Genomic DNA, 24,183 nt, shown 5'->3' with positions numbered 1-24,183 from the left:
CATATCTGAGGTCATTGATATTTCTCCTGGCAATCTTGATTCCAGCTTGTGTTTCTTCCAGCCCAGCGTTTCTCATGATGTACTCTGCATAGAAGTTAAATAAGCAGGGTGACAATATACAGCCTTGACGTACTCCTTTTCCTATTTGGAACCAGTCTGTTGTTCCATGTCCAGTTCTAACTGTTGCTTCCGGACCTGCATATAGGTTTCTCAAGAGGTAGGTCAGGTGTCTGGTATTCCCATCTCTTTCAGAATTTTCCACAGTGTATTGTGATCCACACAGTCAAAGGCTTTGGCATAGTCAATAAAGCAGAAATAGATGTTTTTCTGGAACTCTCTTGCTTTTTCCATGATTCAGCAGATGCTGGCAATTTGCTCTCTGGTTCCTCTGCCTTTTCTAAATCCAGCTTGAACATCTGGAAGTTCACGGTTCACGTATTGCTGATGCCTGACTTGGAGAATTTTAAGCATCATTTTACTAGCGTGTGAGATGAATGCAATTGTGCGGTAGTTTGAGCATTCTTTGGCATTGCCTTTCTTTGGGATTGGAATGAAAACTGACATTTTCCAGTCCTGTGGCCACTGCTGACTTTTCCAAATTTGCTGGGATATTGAGTGCAGCACTTTCACAGCATCATCTTTCAGGATTTGAAATAGCTCAACTGGGATTCCATCACCTCCACTAGCTTTGTTCGTAGTGATGCATCAACTCCACTAGCTTTGTTCGTAGTGATGCTTCCTAAGGCCCACTTGACTTCACATTCCAGGATGTCTGGTCTAATGGGTACAAAGTTTCTGTTTCACAATAATGAAACTTTTCTGAAAATAGTGGTGATGGTTATACAATATCTGAATGCAGTTAATGGTAATGGATTGTATACTGAAAAATAGTCAGTATGGTGAATTTTATGTTATGTATATTTTACAATTAAAAAAAAAATTGAGGGCATTCCCTTGCAGTCCAGTGGTTATGACTTGGGGCTTTCACTGCAAGGGGCTGGTTTAGATCCCTGGTTGGTGAACTAAAATCCCGCAAGCTGCATGGTGAGTCCAAATGAAAAAAATACTGGGGGAAAATTCATATGGAAGTCTCCATGCTTTCTCTAGAACCAGTCTGGGATAAGACACAGAGAGAAGGGAGAAGGGAGCAGGGAGCAGGCTGTGTGAGTGTGCTGGGCCTACTTTGAGCACAGGGTAGTGGGCAGAGAGAACATAGGCTTTGGAAATAGACACAGACATACATTCATACTCCCAGCTTTCATTTTCTAGCTTGTAATTATATTTGTTTCTTATTGTTATAGCTACTGTAACAAATTACCACAAATTTGGTGGCTTAAAACAAGACAAACTTATTATCTTGCAGTTCTGGAGGCCTAAAATCTGTCTCATTGGACTAAAATCAAGAGCTGTGTTTCTTCTGGCGAATCTAGAGGGGAACCCACTTCCTCTAGCCTTTTCCAGCTTCAAGAAACCTGTATCCCATATGGCTTGGTTCATGGCCCTTTCTTCCATTTTCTAGGCTAGCAGTAACATCTTCAAATCAGCCTTTCTCTCTCTTTCTTTCACACACACAAACACACACACATGTCCACTTATTCATCACATCTCCTCTGACTCTCTAGCCTCCCTTATAAAAATCCTAATTGAGCCTACCCAGACAACCCAGGGTAGTCTCCCCATGTCAAGATCCATAATTTATCACATCTGCAAAGTCCCTTTTGCTATGTAAAGTAACATACAAAAGGAATCTGGGGATTAGGATGTAGACATATTTGGGGGGGTATCATTATTCTGCTTACAACAGTGGTATTAAGTTTTTTTCTGTGCCACTAGAAGGCTCGCTCTCTTCCCTGGTGGCTCAGAGGTTAAATCGTCTGCCTCCAATGCAGGAGACCTGGGTTCGATCCCTGGGTCAGGAAGATCCCCTGGAGAAGGAAATGGCAACCCACTCCAGTATTCTTGCCTGGAGAATCCCATGGACGGAGGAGCCTTGTAGGCTACAGTCCATGGGGTCGCAAAGAGTCGGACACAACTGAGCGACTTCACCTTACCTTAGTAGTCATATGTCAAAACAACATTTAAGAGGAAAAATATTTTTCATTTTTATTTTTTCCTAACAGATTTATTGAGATACAATTCACATACCATACGGTTTAAAGCAAATAATTTGATGGTTTTTAGTATAGTCATAGTTATGCATTTTTCATCTTTCTCCATTTTTTTCTCTTTATTTTTTTTTATTATTATTTTTTACTTTACAATACTGTATTGGTTTTGCCATACATTGACATGAATCTGCCATGGGTGTACATGAGTTCCCAATCCTGAACCCCCCTCCCACCACCCTCCCCATATCATCTCTCTGGGTCATACCAGTGCACCAGCCCCAAGCATCCATTTTTAAATATAAGGAAACAAAGGCTTGAGACATTAAGGAAACTTGCTTAGAGACATTAAGGAAACATCAAAACTGCAGGTCTGGTGTAACAAAGTGCCTTTCAGGAGCTGAGATTCCAGTTCAGGCCTGGACTCCCTTCACCAGGTTAGACCAGCCTGTCTCTCTTTCTCTCTCTCTGGGAGCAGCGTGGTGTAGTAGTTAAACTAACAGGCTTAGACTTGGCTTCCAGGGTTTGTTTTGCTATTTATAAGCTATGTGACATCTGGTAAAACTTCCTGGAGCCTTGGTTTCCTTATTTGAAAAATGTGGGCAATTCAATAAATGAGCGAGCTGACTCACCTGGAAGATGCCTTCTAGCTAGTCATTCCAAGATTTAATGAGGGAAAAGAAAATTAAAAACAAATTCCCTGTGCATTCAGTGCAATGAGAGGGATACGCATTCCCTGAAGACGGAGGCTCGCTCTCTTCCCTTGTATTCTGAGCACTTGGTCACAGGTCTCAGTTCTTCACTGATATGTCTCAGACGGATGGGAAAGACAAATGAGTAAAATGACACAAAGACCGATAAGCGTTGAAGGAACTGGGGGTGGGGGGCACCGGGAGCAGCAGGTCTCGGTCAGGGGGCGAGGGCTGGAGGGCGGTCTACCCAGAAATGGACAAAGGTCCCGTGAGTGTAAACAGAGATGGGAGGGATCAGAGGCAGCTCTTCCCCAAGGCCAAGTTCAGCCGCTGTGTGAGGGCTAGAGGGGAGGAAGTCTGTGTTGGAGGCAAGGTCTTGAAAACAAATCTTCAGAGGAGATTGGTGACACTAATCCACGCGCGGCCCAGCTGCCGTCTCCGTCCCCTCCCACCACACCCACTCGTCCGCGCGACTTGGTATGCTCCGCCACCACAATAAACCTCCTTCCTCTGGCGTGCTATTGGTACAGCCCAAGCTCTGAGGGTAGAAACGCACAGAAAGACACGCCCCTTGTCACGCCCGCTTTCTCTGATTGGCTATAAAATTTAAAGATCCTGCAGGTGATAGGATGATTCTCTACTCCCAGAATTTGAAAGTTTCCAGTGTGCTACTTTTGCCTGCAGGCCGACTTTTCTCAACTGGTTCGTCCGAGTGCTGGCACAAGTGAGTGTCCACCTGATCCCAGACGTGGGAGGTAGAATGTTCTTCTTCAAGGGGTCCAGGAGGGGGGATCCAGATGCCAGGAGGGTGCATACGAATGAATCAGACGGCGCGTTGACTGGTTCCCGGAAGCCAGGGTCCCTCCGCTATTTCCGTAGCCAAATAATTTCTACTTCCATCCCACCTTAGAGATGGGAAGCACCAGAGCTTCCGAATCACACGATCCCTGACTCCTACCAGCCGAGTGGTCTCTTTCAGCCTGTTTTCCACTTCTGTACATGGGAAAGAGTGACACTAGCTTGGTTGCATATAAACCAGTGAAGGTAGCTGGGAGAGGGAAGGCGCTGATAACTTGTCAGTCCTGTTTACCTCCACAAGTGAGAGTGTCCTGTTTCCTTGCGGAGAGGACTCAAGATTCCCGTGCTCGCCCTGGGTCTCTTAGAAGCAAGCTTCTATTTTGTTCAGGGGCTCCCTTCTGTGGCTCTTGTCGGACAGCAGAGGTTCCCAATCCTTGGTGCGCTTGACGTTGCCCATCCTCAGCTCTGGATATTATTGTGTGGGAGAGAAATGTCTAGGAGAATTTCCTGTTTGCCCCAGGGTGCTTTTACAGTCTCCGTGACCTCTTTGTGTTACCAGTGACAGCCCTGGGACCCTTTGTGGCTTTGACTGAGCTCCCTATCCAGACTTCTGTACCACCTATGATGTCCCCTGAGTCCCTGTAACGCCTGTGCTCCGGTCTTTTTGCAGATCTGCAGAGGCGGCGGCTATGCTTTCGGGCACCCAGGCAGCGGCCGCAGAATGCGAGGACGGAGAACTGCGGTGCCGTGTGGCTGTGGAGGAGCTGAGCCCTGGTGGGCAGCCGCGAAGGCGCCAGTCCCTACGCACGGCGGAGCTGAGCCTGGGTCGTAACGAGCGCGGCGAGTTGATGCTGAGGTTGCAGGCGCCCGGGCCCGCTGGGCGGCCGCGCTGCTTCCCCGTGCGCGCCGCGCGCCTCTTCACCCGCTTCGCTGCAGCCGGGCGCAGCACTCTGCGGTTCCCCGCCGACAGCACTCCCCGGGCCAGCGCCGTCCAGCTGCTGCTCTCCGATTGCCCCCCGGACCGCCTGCGCCGCTTCTTGCATACCCTGCGCCTCAAGCTGGCTGCAGCCCCGGGTCCCGGGCCGGCCTCCGCCCGCACGCAGCTGCTTGGCCCGCGGCCCCGAGACTTCATCAGCATCAGCCCCGTGCAGCCCGAGGAGTTGCGGCGCGCGGCGGCCACCCGGGTCACGGATACCACCCCGGTGAAGCGGCCCACGGAACCTCCGGCGGGAGCCAAGCCCCGCACCGTGAGAACAGGAAAACGGGGGTCGCCTTGGGGAGTGGGAGATGGAAGAGACCGAGGAAGCCCAGGTTTAGGGGGAAGATGGTGGTGGTATTTGAGATGGCTGCTGATTACTTCAGAGGAAATATTCATCAGGCTTCTGAGACTAACGGAAATATGGGAATTGTGCGTGTGTTTCTCATAGTGCAATCCTTGAGATTGAGCAATGAGAATAGGAAAAATGGGCTTAGGTCATGTTAAAAGAGAAAGCAGAGAAGGTGCTTCAGAAGAAATGTAGGAATGAGGTCCTCCTGGAGGAGGAGAGGAGGTTTTGGAGAGAATAACGTGATCAGCTGTGTTAGGGGCAGCCCACAGGTCCAAACAGATGCGGGGAGGTGTTGGGGGACAAAGTCTGGTGGATGTGACAGTGTTCGCAAACTGGTACAGATGGATCACAAACCACAGAGAAGATGGAGATGGGGCAAAAAGGGGCCCTGGCTAAGCAGGGTTGGCTTGGGAGATTTTAGGTCAAAGAGAGAGATTGTGACAGGAAGAGCTGTGAGAAGGAAGGATGGGTGAGAGGACCAAGAGAGTTAGGGAACCCAGGAGAGGATGCTGAGGAGAATCTAGACCTGCAGACAGAGGACTTTAGGGGTGATACCCAGAGTCAGTGGAGATCCAGCTTTGATCCCTTCCTCAGGGAGAGACCTGGACCCCTGTGGTTACTGGCAAGATCTCCAGATGAGCCAAGGCTGCCCAAGGGCTCCAAGGAGAGAAGCCAGCAGAGACACAAAGGGCTACCAGACCAAGAAGGGAGGGGGTGATGCCGAGGAGACGTGGGGAGGTCCTGAGACAGCCCTCTCCCCCCAGGAAGTTGCAAGGTGGCCCCTGCCTGTGAAGAGGCTGAGATTGCCCCCCACCAAACCAGAGCTTTCCAAGGAGCAGGCTGCTGTCCTGAGGGCTGTCCTGCAAGGCCAGAGCACTTTCTTCACTGGAAGTGCAGGTAGTGGGGGGGCAGAGTGGGGGTGGGGAGAACAGGGGTGCGCTGGGATGGAGGAGAAGTGGCCCTGACTTTGCCCTCTGCCCAGGGACGGGGAAGTCTTACCTGCTGAAGCGTATCCTGGGCTCACTGCCTCCCACGGGCACTGTGGCCACTGCCAGCACTGGGGTGGCAGCCTGCCACATCGGGGGTACTACCCTCCATGCCTTTGCAGGTAAGTGAGAGCTCCTGGGGTTTAAACTGGGAGCAAGCCAGGCTGGTGGGAAGGGAGGGGAGGTCAGGGTTGAGACAAGGCTGTGATCTCAGCCCAGGCTGAATAGTGTCCCTCCCAGGCATTGGCTCGGGCCAGGCTCCCCTGGCCCAGTGTGTGGCCCTGGCCCAGCGGCCCGGTGTGCGGCAGGGTTGGCTGAGCTGCCAGCGGCTAGTCATTGATGAGATCTCCATGGTGGAAGCGGACCTGTTTGACAAGCTGGAGGCCGTGGCCAGGTCAGTATGCGCAGTGAGGACCGGGTTCTGGTGGTCTTCAGGGTGGAACCCAACAACCCTAGCCCCTAGAGCACCCCTTGCTCCTCTCCAGAGCTGTCCGGCAGCAGAATAAGCCATTCGGAGGGATCCAGCTCATCATCTGTGGGGACTTCCTGCAGCTGCCACCTGTAACCAAGGGATCCCAGCTCCCGCAGTTCTGCTTTCAGGTACCGCTTGCCCTCCGGTCCTAACCCCCATGGGGGTCTGTCTGCTCCCTGACTCCTGCACCTTGCCCCCACCAGGCCAAGAGCTGGAGGAGGTGTGTCCAAGTGACCCTGGAACTGACTGAGGTGTGGAGGCAAACAGACAAGACCTTCATCTCTCTACTGCAAGCTGTGCGGCTGGGCAGGTGGGGCCTGGTGAAGAGAGAAAGGGCCACTGGATGAGGATCCAAGCATGGATCAGAGAGGAGCACAGGGACCCAGAGAAGGGGGAGAAGTGCTTCATGACCCCATACAAGACTGTCACTCTGTGAGCATCAGCCAGCACAGGGCCTGGCACAGAGTACATTTCAGGGAATTATGGGCAGATAGAGACACTCCCATTTTATAGAGGCAGAAACTAGGGTTCAAAGAGGCAAAGTGACTTGCCCAGAGTCATGGCTAATAAGTGGCTGAGCTGGAATTTGCACTCGGGTCTGATGCTGAAACCCAAGTTCCTTCTACTCTTAAGAGTCGTGGGGTCAACTGGTGCAGGAGGAGAGGTTGCAGACATGATCCCACCCTAGCAAGGACAAAAGATTGACATGCTACAGCTGCTCTAACACGGGAGTGGAAAGGAGGCCAAAGGGCAGAAGAAATGAGCCAGAGCTGAGCCTTGAGACCCAAGTCAAACTGGGGAGGAGTGGTGGTGAGGGGCTTTCCAGGAGGCAGGTGGGAAGGTGCGCGGCACACACCAGCAGTGTCGGGGACAAGAGGAAGGTTCAGTGGCAGAGCAGTCAGAGATGGTCCCAACTTCTGCCCCCTCCTCCCACTTGAGTTGCTGCAGCATCCAGTCTTCCCCAGGAGGAAGGCTTGAAATGGGGAAAATAGAAACACAGGCTAGATTTTTTTTTTTCCTGTAAGGCAGCAGGCAAGGGACTAGAAAACTGTAGCCTGGAGGGTGATCTGATGATAGGGTGCCAGTATTACAGGGTGTCAGCCTCAACCTCAGAGCCTCATCTGCATCTCTAAATCTCTGTCCCGTGCTCACTCATCAGATCCAACTTCCTAAGAGGGCAGCTAGTTCCGATCTGAGGACAGACACAGGGAAGGGTGTGCCCCGATCACAGTCATGCACCATTGCTCTATGTCTGGGGTCCAAGTGAGGAAGAAACAAGTTGGCCAGCCTGGGAACCAGCAAATCTTGCCCTGGTACCCCATCCAGTCCCCAGCCCTGGTCCATGGCCTGACACGTGGGCTACACGTGGGCCACACGTGGGCCACATGCCCCACTTTCCCTGGTGTTCAGCTCGGCTCTGCCCTGATAACCTGGCCTCCATAGGTGCTCAGATGAAGTCACCCGCCAGCTCCGGGCCACAGCTGCCCACAAGGTGGGGCGAGATGGCATTGTGGCCACAAGGCTCTGCACCCACCAGGATGATGTGGCCCTTACCAATGAAAGGCAGCTGCAGGAGCTACCAGGTGAGCAGGGAGCTGGAGCTAGGCCAGACCAGCTAGAAAAGGCCATTGGGCAGACATCTACCCCCCACCCCCACTCCAGGTAGCCTGGACCCTTGGTGTCATTTGAATATCTTGGTCCCCCAGCCTTAATGGCCATAAAGTCCCCTACATCTGCAGATGTAATTGTGACTTTGAGAGGTGTGACCTTTTCTGGGTCAAAGTCACTCAGCCAGTAAACACTAAGAATGAGACTTGAACAGCCCTCTGACTTCAGAGCCCCAGCTAGGCCTGAGCTTTCCTCACTGCCTCTCCAAGGGCTAATGTGTGGTCTTTTGGAAATTGAGTCACAAGTCAGTGACTTGTAGTCTGCCTGCCCGACTCTTTCCCCAGGTGAAGTACACAGCTTTGAGGCCATGGACAGTGACCCTGAGCAAGCCCGGACCCTGGATGCCCAGTGTCCTGTTAGCCAGCTTCTTCAGCTAAAGCTGGGGGCCCAGGTGAGTGGGAAGTGGGGCCTAGACCCTGATGGCTGGGCCTCCCAGATCCCTGCCCTTCTGTACAGGCTGCTGCATGGCCAGAGGACCCACCTCTGGCCACAATAAACTCTTTCCCTCCTGTTCCCCCCCACCTTCCTGTCTTCTATTTTCCCCTGCTCCCCTCTTCTCCCACTTGGTGCTCCAAGCAGTGCTGCTTTAGACAGATCACTCTCCTTTGCTGAAGCTGGGTTTCCTCATCTCTAAATTCAGAGAAAGGGATTCATGGTCCAATAGTTAAGAATTTGCCTTTCAATGCAGGGGATGAGGGTTCAATCTCTGATCGGGGAAACTAAGATTACACATGCAATGGGGCAACTAAGCCTGAGCACTGCAACTAGAGAGCACGCAGCCACAGCTACTGAGCCCACCTGCTCTAGAGCTCATGCTCCACACCATGCCCTGCAACAAAGACCCAGCACAGCCACAAACATTAATAATAAATCCAGAGTAAAATACCTATCGCACACAATTGTCTTCTGTAGTGCACCCTATATCGTGAGTCTCTCCTTCCCTCCATGAGAGTGAGGGTAGCCAAATGGGGGCCTTTCCTTAAGTTTCAAAGGACTCCCAGGGGTAATTGCAGGCACAATGGTTAGAAGAAGGCTATCACTCAAGACTGAGGTTCATAAACATAACCTGTAATAGACATGGTCATTGTCAAAGCCCTGTCATCTTATTCTGTATCCCCTCTTTCTAAGGCAAACTGAGCAAATGCCATTCTCCTTTGACACAAGGGGAAACCTAGGGAAATAAAGCAGCTTGTTCCAGGGATCCCTGGACTCAGTGCCTCTCCATGACAGCCCCCAGCCTCGCAGCAAGGCCTGGAGCTGAGACCAGGCATAGGGATGCACGGCTGTCTATGCTTCCCATTTTCCTTCCCTCGCAGGTGATGCTGGTGAAGAACTTGGCAGTGTCTCAGGGCCTGGTGAATGGTGCCCGAGGGGTGGTAGTCGGGTTCGAGGCCGAGGGGAGAGGTAAGTGGTGGGGAAGCAGTCCTACTGTGCAGGTTTGCAGCAGGGCCCCAGGGTTAGCGTATGGAGGAAAAGGCTAGTGTGGAAAGGTGAGGATAGGTCTCACCTTGGAGTCCTGACACGGGAATAAAAGGCGAGACTTCTCCGCACCCCTCTCAGGGCTACCGCAGGTACGGTTCCTGTGTGGAGTCACTGAGGTCATCCGTGCTGACCGCTGGACGGTGCAGACCACTGGGGGCCAGCTCCTCAGCCGGCAGCAGCTGCCCCTGCAGCTGGCCTGGGCCATTTCCATTCACAAGAGCCAGGTGAGTGCAGGGTGGCAGCAGGGCAGGGTGGAGGGGGCAGGATAGGCCTGGGCACATTGAAGGGTGGGGGTCTTAAAGGCCTTGGGAGTGATGGAAAGTTCCAGACCAGCTGTAGAATAAACCTTTCTTTAGCACATTTCCCATCCTGCCTCATCTCTTTCCTGGACACATATATTTCCCTTCTTTCCTCTCCTGCCATTTTCTGAGTCACTATTGGATATGTTAATTTTAACATTTTATAATCACTCTGTGAGGTACAGTTGTAAGTTCTGTTTTTCAGAAGAGGAAACCAAAATCAGAGAGGTTAAGTGACTTGTCCAAGGTCATACATGTAGTGCCAGGCAGAGCAAGACTCGTTTCCATGCCTGTCTGACCCAGACCTGAGCTCTTTCCTTTCACCCTTATCCCTCTGCTCTTATCTTGGATCCATATTTCCTGGACACCCCCTTAATCAGACACCAGTCATCCTGTCTCTCTAGCTCAGACTCTGTGAACGGGGTGAGGAGATCGGGGGCCATAGCTGGGCTGGTGGTGGTGGGGTCAGCTTCTTGGGCACAAGTGAATACAGGCTGAGGTGGCTCCAGCCCTGTCTCTCCCTGCCCCAGGGCATGTCCCTGGATTGTGTGGAGATGTCTCTGGGCCGTGTGTTTGCCAGCGGCCAGGCCTATGTGGCCCTTTCCCGGGCCCGCAGCCTAGAGGGCCTCCGCGTGTTGGACTTTGACCCCATGGTGGTTCGCTGTGACCCCCGCGTGCTGAGCTTCTATGCTACCCTGCAGCGGGACAGAGCCCTCAGCCTGGTAAGAGGGAGTCACCCAGTGGTGGGCGGAATGTGGCCGCGGGTAGCCTGGGAGCTAGGAGGAAGAGAAGGCCAAAAACACTAGGGTGGGGGTGGCAGAGCCTCCTCTGGCTCCATTGGAGCCGAGGGCAGGAGGAAGGAGATTCTGGCCCTCCAGCTGTGACTCTAGGGGGTGGCACAAGCCCACGAGTGGGTTTCTCTGCTCTGATATAGGAGTCCCCAGATGATGAGGAGGCAACCTCAGACCAGGAGAACGTGGACCCGAACCTTTGATCTGTGAAGAGAAGACAAAGGGTGGTCTCCCCCTCCTCTTGCTTCCTAGCAAGCCAGGCCCTGGGGGATCCCAGGGGGAGGGTGGTCAGTGTCCCATTCCTCCTTTGTCAGGGGCTCTCAGCCTCCGGCCGGCTTTCCATCCATTTGCCAGCTGTGCCTCAGTTTCTCCCCTTGCCCTGGGCGAGCTGCCTCCAGGGTCGGGAGTTGGCATGGGGCCTGCAGTGGTAGCTGGCGATATAGGACAGAGCTCTCTGTGAGCAGCCGGCCACAGGGCCACACAGTTGTGGGCGCTGCTCCCTGTGAGCTACGGAGAGGAGAGGCAGCAGGTGCTCCAAGAGGAGGAACAGGCTGTAGGGGTCCTAGCAGGGGACTCAGCTCCGAAGCAGAGAAAGGAACCTGGGGGGAGTCTTCATAGCCAGATCCAGTCCAGCACAAGCCAGGACAAACACCACCCTGAGCCTAACTTGAGAACACGTGCTGCAAAAATGTGCACCTATATCTTAAGCTGCTCTTTTGGGAAAGACATTGTTTGTGGGAGAATGGATATTCTGACTGTATTTATTTAGGACAAATAAACTGGTAAACTGTGTGAAGACTGTTGACCCTTCTGTTCTCTTTGAGAACCCCTAGTGAATTCCCTGGTGGTCCAGTGTTAAGACTGTGCTTCCACTATGGGGGTGTAGATTCGATTCCTGATTGGGAAACTAGGATCCTGCACCTGCATGCCAACTGGCATAGCCACAAATAAATACATAAAGAACCCCTGCATGGGACACTGGCTAACTCTTTCCAGGGAAGCTACCCCTGCCCTGCCTGTTTACGCAGAGGTGTCTATTATGTCCTGATGGCTGAACTCACAGCACCTTTATGCGAGGTTTTGTTAGTATCACTGGTTACTTCGCAAAACTGAGGTAGATGAGTTGTTGACTCACAGTGAAATAAGGTGAATCACCATTACACAACAGGTGGGCATGTTGCTGGTTGAGCTTGGTCTCCCGTGCAGGGCCTACAGCCATTGGCAAGAGACTGAATATGCCCTCAAGCTGCAAGAAGGACCAGGGCTTCCGCCCAGAGATGAATTTCCCATCATCCTCCAGAGTCAGGCTATTGAAGATGTCTTAGAGATACAGTTATTTCCTTTGTACCCTCTCCTGGGACTCTCCTCTCTGACCCCACCCTCAACTCACACTGCTGAGGCACCCCCCACCCCACCCCCAACCCCTTTCCCTTTACTAGGGACTGATTTCAGCTTTCCCTAGTCTCCAATGAACTCACCCTGCTTAAAGATGTCTTCCTCACAAGACCGCCGGGACACCAGAAAGTCCTGTCCTTAGCAATCCTCTTTCATGGTGAAAATGCTCTCCAGGAGACCCCTAGAGGAGGGAAAACTGGTTCTCTAGAAGGGGGGTCTCCAGACATCCCTGTCCCTCAGGCCAGATCATGAGAGTAGACTGCCTCTTGAGGGAGGTACGCAAGGAACCTCCTAGTTCTTTATTTTCTTGGCATCTCATTTAATCTAACTTTAAAAAAAGATTTATTTATTTATTTGGCTATGCAGAGTCTTAGTTGTGGGAACTCTTAGTTGCAGCATAGTTCCCTAACCAGGGATTGAACCAGGGCCCCCTACATGGAAAGTGCAGAGTCTTAGCCACTGGGCCACCAGGGAAGTCCCCTCATTTAATCTAACTTCGAACCTGTATCCCTGGGAGTGTATGGAAACCCTAGCTCAGTCAGGATTGGGGGCTCCCCACCATGAAGGTAGTACAGGCAAGGAGTGGGCCTTCTAGGAGCAGGCCTGTCACCTCCAGGGTGCTATGGTAACTGCTGACACCTGCAGTTACCAGCATCCACAGGCCATAACCCTGCCCAGGCCCAGAGGCAGGGTGGAGAAAGGCTTTCCCAGAGTCAGAACATCTCTGGGGGCCTCACACCATGCCCTCTGGAACCCTGCGGTGCTCCGAGGGGACACTGATCACCCGCCCCTCTCCAGTGTTGGAGACCTTCTTCTCTGACTCCCTGTGGAAAAAAAAAAAAAGTAAAAGTGTTGGTCGCTCAGTCATGTCCAGCCCTTTGCAACCCCATGGACTGTAGCTGGCCAGGCTCCTCTGTCCATGGAATTCTCCAGGCAAGAATACTGGAGTGGGTGGTCATTCCTTTCTCCAGGGTATCTTCCCAACCCAAAGATCAAACCCAGTTCTGCACTGAAGGTGGTTTCTTTACTGACTGTGATACCAGGGAAGTCCCCGATGCTCCTTCAGTTCAGTTCAGTCATTCAGTCGTGTTCGATTCTTTGCAACCCCATGATCTGCAGCACACCAGGCCTCCTTGTCCATCACCAACTCCCGGAGTCCACCCAAACCCATGTCCATTGAGTCAATGATGCCATCCAACCATCTCATCCTCTGTCATCCCCTTCTTCTCCTGCCCTCAATCTTTCCCAGCATCAGGATCTTTTCCAATGAGTCAGCTCTTTGCATCAGGTGGCCAAAGTATTGGAGTTTCAGCTTCAACATCAGTCCTTCCATGAACACCCAGGACTGATTTCCTTTAGAATGGACTGGTTGGATCTCCTTGTAGTCCAAGGGACTCTCAAGAGTCTTCTCCAACACCACAGTTCAAAAACATCAATTCTTCAGTGCTCAGCTTTCTTTACAGTCCAACTCTCATATCCATACATGACCACTGGAAAAACCATAGCCTTGATCAGACGGACCTTTGTTGGTAAAGTAATGTCTCTGCTTTTTAATATGCTGTCTATGTTGGTCATAACTTTCCAAGGAATAAGCATCTTTTAATTTCATGGCTGAAGTCACCATCTGCAGTGATTTTGGAGCCCAGAAAAATAAAGTCAGCCACTGTTTCCCCATCTATTTCCCATGAAGTGATGGGACAGGACGCCATGATCTTAGTTTTCTGAATGTCCAGCTTTAAGCCAACATTTCACTCTCCTCTTTCACTTCTGCTCCTTACCCCTATCATAATCCCCTCAAAGAATTGGACCCAGGATGCAAAAGCCAAGAAATGGTGTGCCCTCAAATAGCTTCCAGATTGGAGACAGAGAAGTCTGGTGACTCTACTCAGAATTTGGGGGCAGGGGTGGAGGGATAAAGATAGACAGTAGGAAGAAAATCTTGGTAATATCCCGTCACACTGGGATAAAGGAGACTTCCCACCAATCTTGTGTGTTCGTTGATTCATTCATTCATTCCACAAATATTTATCCAGGTGCTGGCTAGACACTGGAGACCCCACAGTACACCAGAGTGAAATGGCCCTGCCTTGGGATGCATACAGTTACAGGCGGGAGACTGATTACAAACAAGCAGGCGAATAACCTCACACTGCGGGAAGTGGCAAATAATCAAATAATAGAACCTTCCAGTTGGGGAGCACTCCCTTTTAGGATGGTCAAAAGAAGGGGGCTTTGGGGTAGATGCCTTCACACCTCACACCTCCCTGACTTGACTACATGTTTCTAGAAAATCTGAAATACCCAGATTAATCTTTCGTAACTTGCCTCAGACTTCACCTCCTCTGTTTCCCAGGATATAGCCCTGCGCCTTCCTAGGCAGAATGGTCTTTCAGGTCTCTGAGCATATGCATCGTGCTGTTCTTTTCTGTGGGTCTGTCTCCTGCACCAGAAATTTCCTCAGAACATGATTGAATCTCCTGACTCTTGCAGCCCCAGGGCCCAGCCCCTGGAATGGAGGAGGCAGAATGAGTAAATATGGGCCTGAAAGGATTCAGAAAGCCTGCAGTTAGGGGACCACGAAGGCCTGCCACCCACCTGAGCCTGCTGCCCTGATGATGAGTGTCTGTGTCACTGCTTGTTGGGGGTCAGGGAGCAGTGGGAAGATACCGAAAATGGCACCTGGACCTCCATGGCCTCCCTACTTGCCTGGCCATGGGTATTTCCCACTCCCCCTGAGAAAGGCATTTTGGAAAGGAGAACTGTATAGGATCAAAGCACAGAGGTGTGAAAGATGGAGCTCAGTGGTCCAGCAAGAGAAGCTGAGAGTTGGGGGAAATGGGCCTAACCTTGAGGGGGCTCAGCATGGGATGAGAGCCCACCTGGGTGGGGGATGGTTCCTATGCCTCCCACTTCCTGCCGGCCCCCAGGTATCTCCCCTGCCTCAATGCTCCCTTGGTGTCAGTTGAGATCTGCTGCTGCAGGTGATGAGTAATTTACATTTCGGTCTCCCCCTGGGAATAAGGTGGATCTCTTGGTAGCAAGAAACTAGACTTAGATGTCTTCGTGTGCCAAAGCACTCCGCACAATGACTTTGGAAAGGAGACACTTCATAACATGTTTGGTATTTAAAGAATTCAGGGACAGTGCCCTTCCCTGAGAGGTGGGGATTTTCACTCCCATTTTGCAGAGAATGTGGCTGAGGCTCAGGGAGCTAGGGAGATTCCATCCTGTGCCCTCCCCTTGGTGTTCATGAGATGGCAGGACTGCCCACCTTCACCCTACCCCAAGTTGGGAGACCAAGGGAGGGCTTAGCTAGGAATGAAATGTTAGTCGCTCATCATGTCCGACTGTTTATGACCTTTGTCCATGGAAATCTCCAGGCAAAAATGGGTAGCCATTCCCTTCTCCAGGGAATCTTCATGACCCAAGAAATCTGGGTCTCTTACATTGCAGGAAGATTTTTTGCAGTCGGAGCTACAAGGGAAGCCCTAGCTTGGCATAACCTTATCCCTTTTGAGGTGTGGGCAGAGTTTGCCCACCCCTACAAAGCCAATGGTTGTGCTCAGTCAGACCCCTCCATCCCCAAGCAGGCTTCCTGCTCCCCAAGCACCACACACAATGGACCACTAGGTGGCGCCAAGTGGTCGCTCAGTGTCTTCCCAGAGACCTGGCAGGTCCTTTGTCTTCCAGTCTCTGCCTGGATCCTGGTCGAGGGTACCTCAGGAGCTGCGCAACCAGTAGACATAGGGAAGCTTCTTTGTTGAGATGTTTGTACCAGGTATCTGTTGAGTGTCTCATAGTTTGAGTTCATTAGCCCCTTGTTCTCCACAATAACCCTGAGAGGAGAGTGGGACATCCCCAGTGCATGGGGACAGAAAACTAATCTCTTGTGAGGTTAGGTGTCCTGGCCGAGGCCACACAGTGAGCTGGATCTGGAACCCAAACCCCAGGGTCCGGGGGTATTTGCAAGGTCAGCAAAGGGCTCTGAAGCCAGATACTGGCTCCACCACTTGCTGTGTAACCTTGGATGTGCTGCCTAAACCCAAGCCCAAAGTTCATCCTTAGCCGAGGAGTTAGGACAGGTAAAGAGCTGAGGCATTGTCTGGCATGTGGTAAGCCCTTCTGGTTAGTTCCCACTGGCCTTTATTTCACTTACCTGAAAAGGCCACCCTGCAACCCCCCTCATGGGTCTTTCCCCTGCCTCCCAACCTCTAGAGTGGCCAGGGAATAACAAAGAGATTAGTTAGCAGAGCCCAGTCTTCCCTCCTGGAAGACCCAGGCTGTGCCTGGCCTCTGGGGGAGGGGAGAATGAGGATGGTCCCCTCTCCTTCCCGCCACAATCCTGAGTCCTAGCCCTGGTGGGTGACTCTGCGTCAAAGCAGCCCCTCTTCTTGCCTCTGTCCACCTCGACTGAGTGTCTCTGACGACTCCAGCAGGGGGATCTTTAGGCCTAGTTTACAGAGGAGGTTCACAGCAGGTGGGCAGCTCAAGGTCACAGGGCTGTGAAAGGCAGAGCTGGGATAGCACTTGTCTCACGCCTCAGCCTGGAGTTCAGGGCCTTAGCAACAAGGAGGAAGTAGGCGGTGCTTCCCGGCCTCTAGCTCTGTCCTTGAAACCCCACATGGAAGACTCCATTTCTTTCTGATTCCAAGAGCATCACCTGCTGAGACGTAAATGGCTGGGAGGGGCCGAGGTTGAAGAGGACAGGCTTGGAAGGAGACCCTGAATAGGGCAGAGAGCCGGATGCCCTGTGGGGAGGAGACGAGAGCCGGCCCACCTTCCGCTCCACGGACTCCCACCCCCTCAGCTCCCTCCTTCAGCCTGGCAGCCTCCCAGCAGAGCCCACCCAGGTGTGCCCCCCCCCATCCTCCCCCAGCTGGTGTTGGGTTCAGTAAGCAGAGCCCAGCTCACCTGGGAAGGTGCCGAGTGAGGAGGGCGTCCAGTTACAGGCTGGGGCTGGGAGGGCAGACGGGGCAACCCAGGGGCAGGAACTAAAGGCCTGGGCCCTGGTAGGGGGTGGGGGTAGGTGTGGGGGGAAACCCAAACCCCACACCCTTCAGGAGCCCCATCCCTGATGCAAGAGGCCCCGGCTCCTGGGGGCTGAAGCAGAAAGACCGTGTCATCCTCCTCAGAAGCCACTTGGCAGCTAGCACACCTGTCAGTTCCCTGGGCTGACCTCAGTTTCCCCATCCTCAGAATGGGGGTAGGGTACAATAAACCCTGTGTGAGCAATCACAGCAGCTGGGACTAATCTGGGTAAACTGTGAAGCGCTGTGCACATCCTTGGGGAGGCTGTTCTCCTCTTCTTCAGCTCCAGTCCTTTCTCTCCACCACCCAGGATGGACTCCTCCCCCACCCCCCTACCCTGGGCCCTGGCACTGCACTCCATGCCTATTTAAGGCAAATCTCCTGATCTCCTTTTAAGTAACATTTGCTCCTTGTTGTGGAGCAAAGGAGCAGGGCTTGAGCTTACAAAAAGGGGAGTGAGTCGCAAATATCCCATCAGAGAGAGGGGAGAACAGGAGATAAAGGGGTGAAGGGGGATGGGAGGATCCTTGTACCTCCTTCCCCAGCCTCCTATTTGGTCCCCTCATGCACAGGCCCTGGATTGACTTCAAGCCATTTAGAGGGGCTAGGGCCCTCCAAGAAGACTTCCTGCAGCCCCAGGGACTGAGGTGGGGCATGGGAGGCTGAGGAATAGTACTACGTCCAGGACCTGGGGGTGGAGTGCTTGGGTGTAGAGGTCGCATTTGAGCACCAAGGGGAGTGGGAAGGTCTGGGATAAGACTGACATCTAATCTCAAGTTGCCCAGAAAGGATGAAACAACTGCTATTTGAGTTCTACAATCAGGGGCTCAGAGAAGCCAAGAGACCTGTCCAGGGCCACACAGCTTGTGAGTGGGAAGGTCTGAAATCCAGGCCAGGCCACTCCAAATTTCATGCTTTCTGCCCCTCCATGCCCAGTCTGCTCAGGGCCAGGGCTGTATGTGACGCCTGACAGTGACTCATCAGGGACCAGCCATCATTCACAGGCCCCTCCACACACCCTTCTTCTGCCTGCATAGCTCCCCTGCAGGGACCTGACTCCCTCTTCTTTTCCCCAGGCCTACCACCCTTCTCCTCCTTCACCTCCCTACTTCTGGCGTGGCCTCCGGAACAGCTCACTTTCACGTGGTTCACATACTAAGAAACTTACAGCCAGAAAGTGGCATGTCCCATCCACCTCCAAAGGAGCAAGTCTCCTCCCCACGGCAGGACCCGCGCAGGGCCCTCCCTCCGCTCAGTTCTTCCCCCTTTAGGCCGCAGAGGCCCTCCCTCTCCAGATTCCGGCCTCCTCCTCTCTCTCTATCCCCAGGTGCCCTGGCCGCTTCCTCAGCCTCCATCTAGCGTGCCTAATTCCCCCCTGTGGTCCTCACATAACGGAGGCACCTTCTCCAGCGTTCAAAAGGAGACACTCAGGGATCCTTTACGGATCATGTTGCCTCCTGAGGACCAGGCGCTCACTCCTCAGGCATGCAAGCCCAGTGGGCCAGCCCCACCTGCACATGGGTGTCAGGCTGGACTAGGGGGTGTGGGACCAGAGGGAGGAAGAAGCCCTGGCCTCCTCTTCCTCTGGGTGCTTAGAGCAGACAGAGCCCAAAGCAGTCAGCTCATCCTGTGCCTCATTTCACAGATGAGCAACTGTGGCCCAGGAAATAGTAGGGGAGGCCCCCAGGGCCGACAGTGAAACAGAAGCCAACCTTTTTTTGGGACCCCTGGTAACCTCTGGTGAGGCTTGATCCTAGGGGAAGGAGGGTCTATTATAGGAGGAAACTCTGCTCCTTCCTTGAGCTTTTCCAGGTCTTTCCAGCTTGGCTCTACCACTCACCTCTTTTGTGTCCTTGGACAATCCCCTTTCCCTCTTTGGGCCTCAGTTTCCTTGTGTAAAACAAATGGGTTGAGTAGGTGGTCTTTAAGACCACTTCCTGTCTATTTTTATTATTTACTTTTAATATTTATTTAGCTGTGCCAGGTCTTGGTTGCAGCATGTGGGATCCCTTAGTTGTGGCATGTGGGATCTAGTTCCCTGACCAGGGATTGAACCCGGGCCCCCTGCACTGGGAGTGGGGAGTCAGTCTCTGGACCACCAGGGAAGTTGCAGATGTCTTCCTGTTTAGATCCTCTGCGCCTCCCATCAGCACAGCCCCAACCCCAGGCCTGTTTTCAGCTCTTGACCTGGCCCAGGGCAGCCTCATAGCCCCTCAAGATCGTTCCAACAGGGAATTCCCTGGCGATCCCATGGTTAAGACTTCGTGCTTCGACTGCAGAGGGCATGGGTTTGGGCCCTTCTTGGAGAACTAAGATCCCATGTGCCACACTGTGTGGCAAAAAAAAAAAAAAAAAAAAAAAGATTGCTCCAACAGGCTCCACACTGCCTCTGGCTCCACTCTCTTCCCTTGCAATAGGTCACCCCAGACATTGTCTAAGTAACCTCCTGATGCTTAGAAACCTCTCATGGCCCCCCATGGCCTCCTTCGGGGTAATCCAACTTATCACCTGGCATTCAGCCCATCCTACCCACAGCCTTGGACCCTGAGCTCAGTGTCTTCACCTACCAAGCACTGACAAGCCCTCGCTCAGGGCCCGTGGTGTGGACACACTGGGGGCACAGGTGAGGAGATGGGGAAGGCTGGACGGTCTGAGTAGCCCTCCAGGTTTCTCTGTGCTAAGAGGCTGCCCATCCCACTCCCACTCCCTCGTCCAAACTGGCTAGGTGCTCCGAGGCTGGCTCAAGCTCCCTCCCTTCCTGGAGTGGCCAGGCCCCCGGAGGCCCCATCAGAGTAACCTCACCCATGTGGCACTCCTACGGGGCTGGATGCCCTCGCCTGCCTGCATCTGCAGCTCTTGCCATCCTGCACGGAACCAGCTGGCAGGATACTTTGGGTCTGTGGGCTCCGCCCACCACCACCACCCCCCTTCCCCAGGGCTGTGTTTTTAACGTGGGATTTTCTTTGACCCTCAGAGACGTCCTGACTGCCAACTCCACAAGCTCATAGTTGGGCCTTGGGGCAGAAGCTCAGCTGGAGGTTTCAGACCCTGTCTCGCCCTGATCTGGTGACTGGCCAAAAGGACTCTCAGAAACCTTTCCCCAAGGCCCAGGAAGGAGTAGCTGGCAAGAAATACCAGTTATTAGAAGAGATCGCTAAGGGAAGAGAGGCCAGTACCTAGAAGCTTGGGGACCTCACACCCGGGGGTCTGAACACAGCTTAAGCCACTTACTAGTTGCAAGGGTTTGGGTAGTTTACCTAATGTCTGTGAGCTTCAGTTTCCTCATTGGAATAATAACATCTCATCCTCTGACGGGAGAATTAGATGATGCATGCAAAGCACTGAGCTCATGGCCTGGCACCTCATAGATGCTCAGAAAATGGTAGCTATCATCTTTATTGAGGACAGATGGATCAAGGCCCCTAGCTGAGGGGTTGCAGGCTGTTGGTTGCTTAGCCAGAGGTAGGCAGCTGGTTAGCATCTAGAATAGAAACACAAAGTCCCCAGCCTTGTGCTAAGCAGTCTCCTTACATCATCTCATTTAAACCTCAGTCCCTTCCTCTGTCGAAAGTAGGTGTTTGGAGTAGGTGCTGTGAGTGCTCGTAGAAGGTCTGCAGTTTACAAAGTACCATTCACTTTATAGAGCCATCCTCTCCTCCTGTGAAGATGCTTCCTAGGTGGTGCTGGTGGTCAAGAACACCCCTGACAATGCAGGGGTGTAAGAGACGCGGGTCCCTGGGTCAGGAAGATGCCCTGGAGAAGGAAATGGCACCCACTCCAGTGTTCTTGGCTGGAAAAATCCCATGGACAGAGGAGCCTGGTTGGCTACAGTCCATGGGGTCACAAAGAGTTGGACACGACTGAAGTGACTTAGCAAGCAAGCACACACTGCTCCTGTGAGCATTCTAATAGTTGTCAGTGGTCACACAACTAGATCTGGGGCTAGAACCAGAGGGATGGCTCCATCTTTCCCCAGAGGCTGGTGGCAGACTCTCTGAGGGGGTGGATGAGAGACAGGGCCCTGAAGACAGCGGCATCAGGGAAGTTTGGCTCTGGCTCCTGCCCAGCATCTGGTTCTGTGTCTGGTGGAGGCCTGGGTCTGCAACTCATCAGCCCCACCTGTCAGCCCTCCTGGCCAGCACACGGGGCCTCCAGTTATCACTAAGGAGAGCGCAGCTGAGAGTGAGCTGAGGGTGGCCTTGGTCCAGGGGCCTGGGATCCCTTCCCTGTTGGGCATCTTCAGTCATGGAGCTGTGTTCCCATCGGTCAAGGACCTCCAGTTGACTGAGCTGTTATGTGACAGGCACCGTGAAATACACAAAGACTGCACTCATTCAATAAATATTTATTGAACACTTGACAGTGTGCCTGGCCCTGAGCTGGCTGTGAGGAATCGGACAAAAATTCCTGCCTATATTATAGTAAGAGAATCTGTAAAGGAAAGCATACGTGTGATGCAAACAAAAGAGAGCAGCTCACTTTACACAGATTAGTCCTGAAGGCCTCTAAGCTGAGGGAAGAAATACAGCTAAAAAGAGCCTTCTGGTCAGAGGACAGGGGCTGTGCAAAGGCCCTGAGATAGAAAAAGTTGGAGTGTCTGGAGATCAGTAAGACCAGTGGGAGGTGGGCACACATGAGCTTGCCCTCAGTAAGTGCCAGCTGAACAAATTAACACCCTCAGTAAGTGCCAGCTGAACAAATTAACAAATGACCATAAGGAATTAAAGAAAAGAACTTTATATGTTTATTTTTGGCTGTGGTGTGCCGTCCTTGCTGTGTGGGCTTGCTCTAGCTGTAGCAAGCAGGGGCTACTCTTTGTTGCGGTGTGGGCTTCTCACTGCAGTGACTTCTCTCCCTGCAGAACACAGGCTCTAGGGCATGTCGGCTTCAGTAGCTTCAGCCCGTTGGCTCAGTAGTTGTGGCTCCCAGGGTCAACAGTCGTGGCACATGGGCTTCGTTGCTCCACGACACATGGGATCTTCCCGGATCAGGGATCGAACCCGAGTCTCCTGCTTTGGCAGGTGGGTTTTTCAACACTGAGCCACCAGGGAGGCCCTGGATTTTATTTATTTATTTATTGTTGGCTGTGCCGGGCCTCAGCAGTGGAATGAGGGATTGTTGATCTTCACTGCAGGCATGCAGGATCTTTAGTTGGGGATTTAGTTCCCCAGCCACAGATCAACCTTGGAGTCTTAGCTCCTGGACCATCAGGGAAATCTGATCATAAGGATTTCTTCGTCCAGCTGAGATGGAGTAACAGAGACGGGCTTTACATCCTCACCTAAGACAACTAAAGTGAAAGTGTTACTCTCTCAGTCGTGTCCAGCTCTTTGTGACCCCATGGACTATACAGCTCATGGAATTCTCCAAGCAAGAATATTGGAGTGGGTTGCCATTCCCTTCTCCAGGAGACCATCCCAACCCAGGGATCAAGGCCAGGTCTCCTGCATTGCAACCAAAATACCCCAAAAAATATATGAAACGGTGGTTCTCAAGACATTGGAAGCAGAGAGGGAAAAATAGTGACTTCTGGAAGTAAAGAAACAAATGAGGTGAGCCCTCTAAGTTCCCACCTCACTGCCTGAAGAAAGTTTCCAGGCTAGAGCATGAGAGGAAACAGGTGAATTCTGACAGCCTCCCCGCACTGGCACTGAGAAGCCCGAAAAGATGGGAGGACAGAACCCACAGCAGAGAACTGAAAAGGCAAGAGCCGCACACAGAGAACCCGAAGCTCTATGAGGCTGCCCCATCAGTAGTTCTGCAGGGCCTGCATGTGAAGAAACCAGCGGGAAGCCCAGGAAGCACCACTCAGGAGGATGAGAGAGGATCATCCTCGGAGCGCACACCTTGGAGGATCATCCTTGGAGCTGCAAGTAGTGCTGCTTCCCATAAACCAGAGTGGACACTGCGCAACTGATGGGACGGTGAGGAGGATGGGCCAGCGTCAGAAGAGGTTTTGGCTCAGAAGTGAGAAAACACCAAACACCGCTTGATCCCTGGGTCCAGAAGATCCCCTGGAGGAGGAAATGGCAACCCACTCCAGTATTTCGCCTGGGAAATCCCATGGATAGAGGAGCCTGGTGGGCTACAATCTATGGGGTCACCAAAGAGTTAGATACAACTTAGTCACTAAAAAACAAAAAAGTTAAAAATCTAAATGTTAATATAACACACACACACACATATATGTGTGTGTATATACATACATCAACAACCTGTTGGTTCTGGGTCTTACCTCCATTTGGAGAAAGAAGGTGTTAGAGAACTTCCCTGGTGGTCCAATAGTTAAGAATCTGCCTTCCAATGCAGGGGTACAGGATCAGTTCCTGGTCCAGGAAGATTCCATATGCTGCAGGGCAACTATGTCAGTGCCCCATGACCACTGAAGACTGAGTGCTCTGGAGCCTGTGCTCTGCAACAAGAGAAGCCACCACAATGGGATGCCTGTGCCCTGCAACCGGAGAGTAGACCCTGCTCGCCGCAACTAGAGAAAGCCCGTGGGCAGCAACGAAAATCCAGCACCGCCAAAAATAGAATTAAATAAAAATTTAAAAGAAGATGGTAAAGCAGGTGTCACAGAGCCCGTTGCCCTCAACAATCACGTTATCCAGCGTATTTTCTGGTATGACAATGAATCTGACTATTGTAACTGGGTGATGGATCTTATGATCTATGTGGCTCTGAGGAGTAACAGTTCCTGGACCACCAGCCGTACCAAGAGCACAAGAAGAAGAGAGAGGTGCTCAGCTGCTGGTGAGTCCCTGCCTCAACTCAATCACTCTGAGAATCTCTCCTTCTTGACACACTTTCCACCCCAGGCCCCCTGAAGAGGGGGAGGGACTTGGGGAACCCTATTTTGTCATCAATAAAGTACATTCTACTCAGAAAAGAAAAAAAAAAAACTATACCAGAATATATCACAAATTGCTTTTTAAAAAATGATAAAGAGGGGCTTCTCTGGTGGTCCGCTGGTTAAGACTCTGCACTTCCAACTGCAGGGGCTTCAGGTTTGATCCCAGAGAGTTCTAGAAAAACATCTATTTCTGCTTTATTGACTATGCCAAAGCCTTTGACTGTGTGGATCACAATACACTGTGGAAAATTCTGAAAGAGATGGGAATACCAGACACCTGACCTGC

At 52.3% G+C, this 24,183-nt stretch overlaps 1 protein-coding gene and 1 long non-coding RNA gene across 2 annotated transcripts; one reads left to right on the top strand and one right to left on the bottom strand.

Moving 5' to 3' along the window:
- Positions 1-4,214: 4,214 nt before the first annotated feature.
- Positions 4,215-11,417, top strand: PIF1 (PIF1 5'-to-3' DNA helicase). Its single transcript, XM_040226748.1, has 12 exons — positions 4,215-4,842; positions 5,688-5,820; positions 5,906-6,031; positions 6,150-6,303; positions 6,395-6,509; positions 6,585-6,691; positions 7,825-7,964; positions 8,334-8,440; positions 9,366-9,453; positions 9,610-9,755; positions 10,361-10,552; positions 10,765-11,417. The coding sequence occupies exons 1-12, from the start codon at positions 4,285-4,287 to the stop codon at positions 10,822-10,824; spliced, it is 1,926 nt and encodes a 641-aa protein (XP_040082682.1). The 5' UTR covers positions 4,215-4,284; the 3' UTR covers positions 10,825-11,417.
- Positions 11,418-16,142: 4,725 nt separating this feature from the next.
- LOC120853106 lies at positions 16,143-23,370 on the bottom strand. The gene is made up of 3 exons (XR_005718708.1): positions 23,280-23,370; positions 19,619-19,627; positions 16,143-16,764 (listed from the first exon to the last, which is right to left on the bottom strand). It is a non-coding gene; the product is annotated as an uncharacterized LOC120853106 (long non-coding RNA).
- Between the last annotated feature and the right edge of the window lie 813 nt (positions 23,371-24,183).

This window comes from Oryx dammah, unplaced genomic scaffold (assembly GCF_014754425.2).
Source record: "Oryx dammah isolate SB20612 unplaced genomic scaffold, SCBI_Odam_1.1 HiC_scaffold_26, whole genome shotgun sequence".
Lineage (NCBI taxonomy): Eukaryota > Metazoa > Chordata > Mammalia > Artiodactyla > Bovidae > Oryx > Oryx dammah.
Note: the sequence above shows the minus strand (reverse complement) of the source record. Positions and strands in the feature narration are given on the sequence as shown.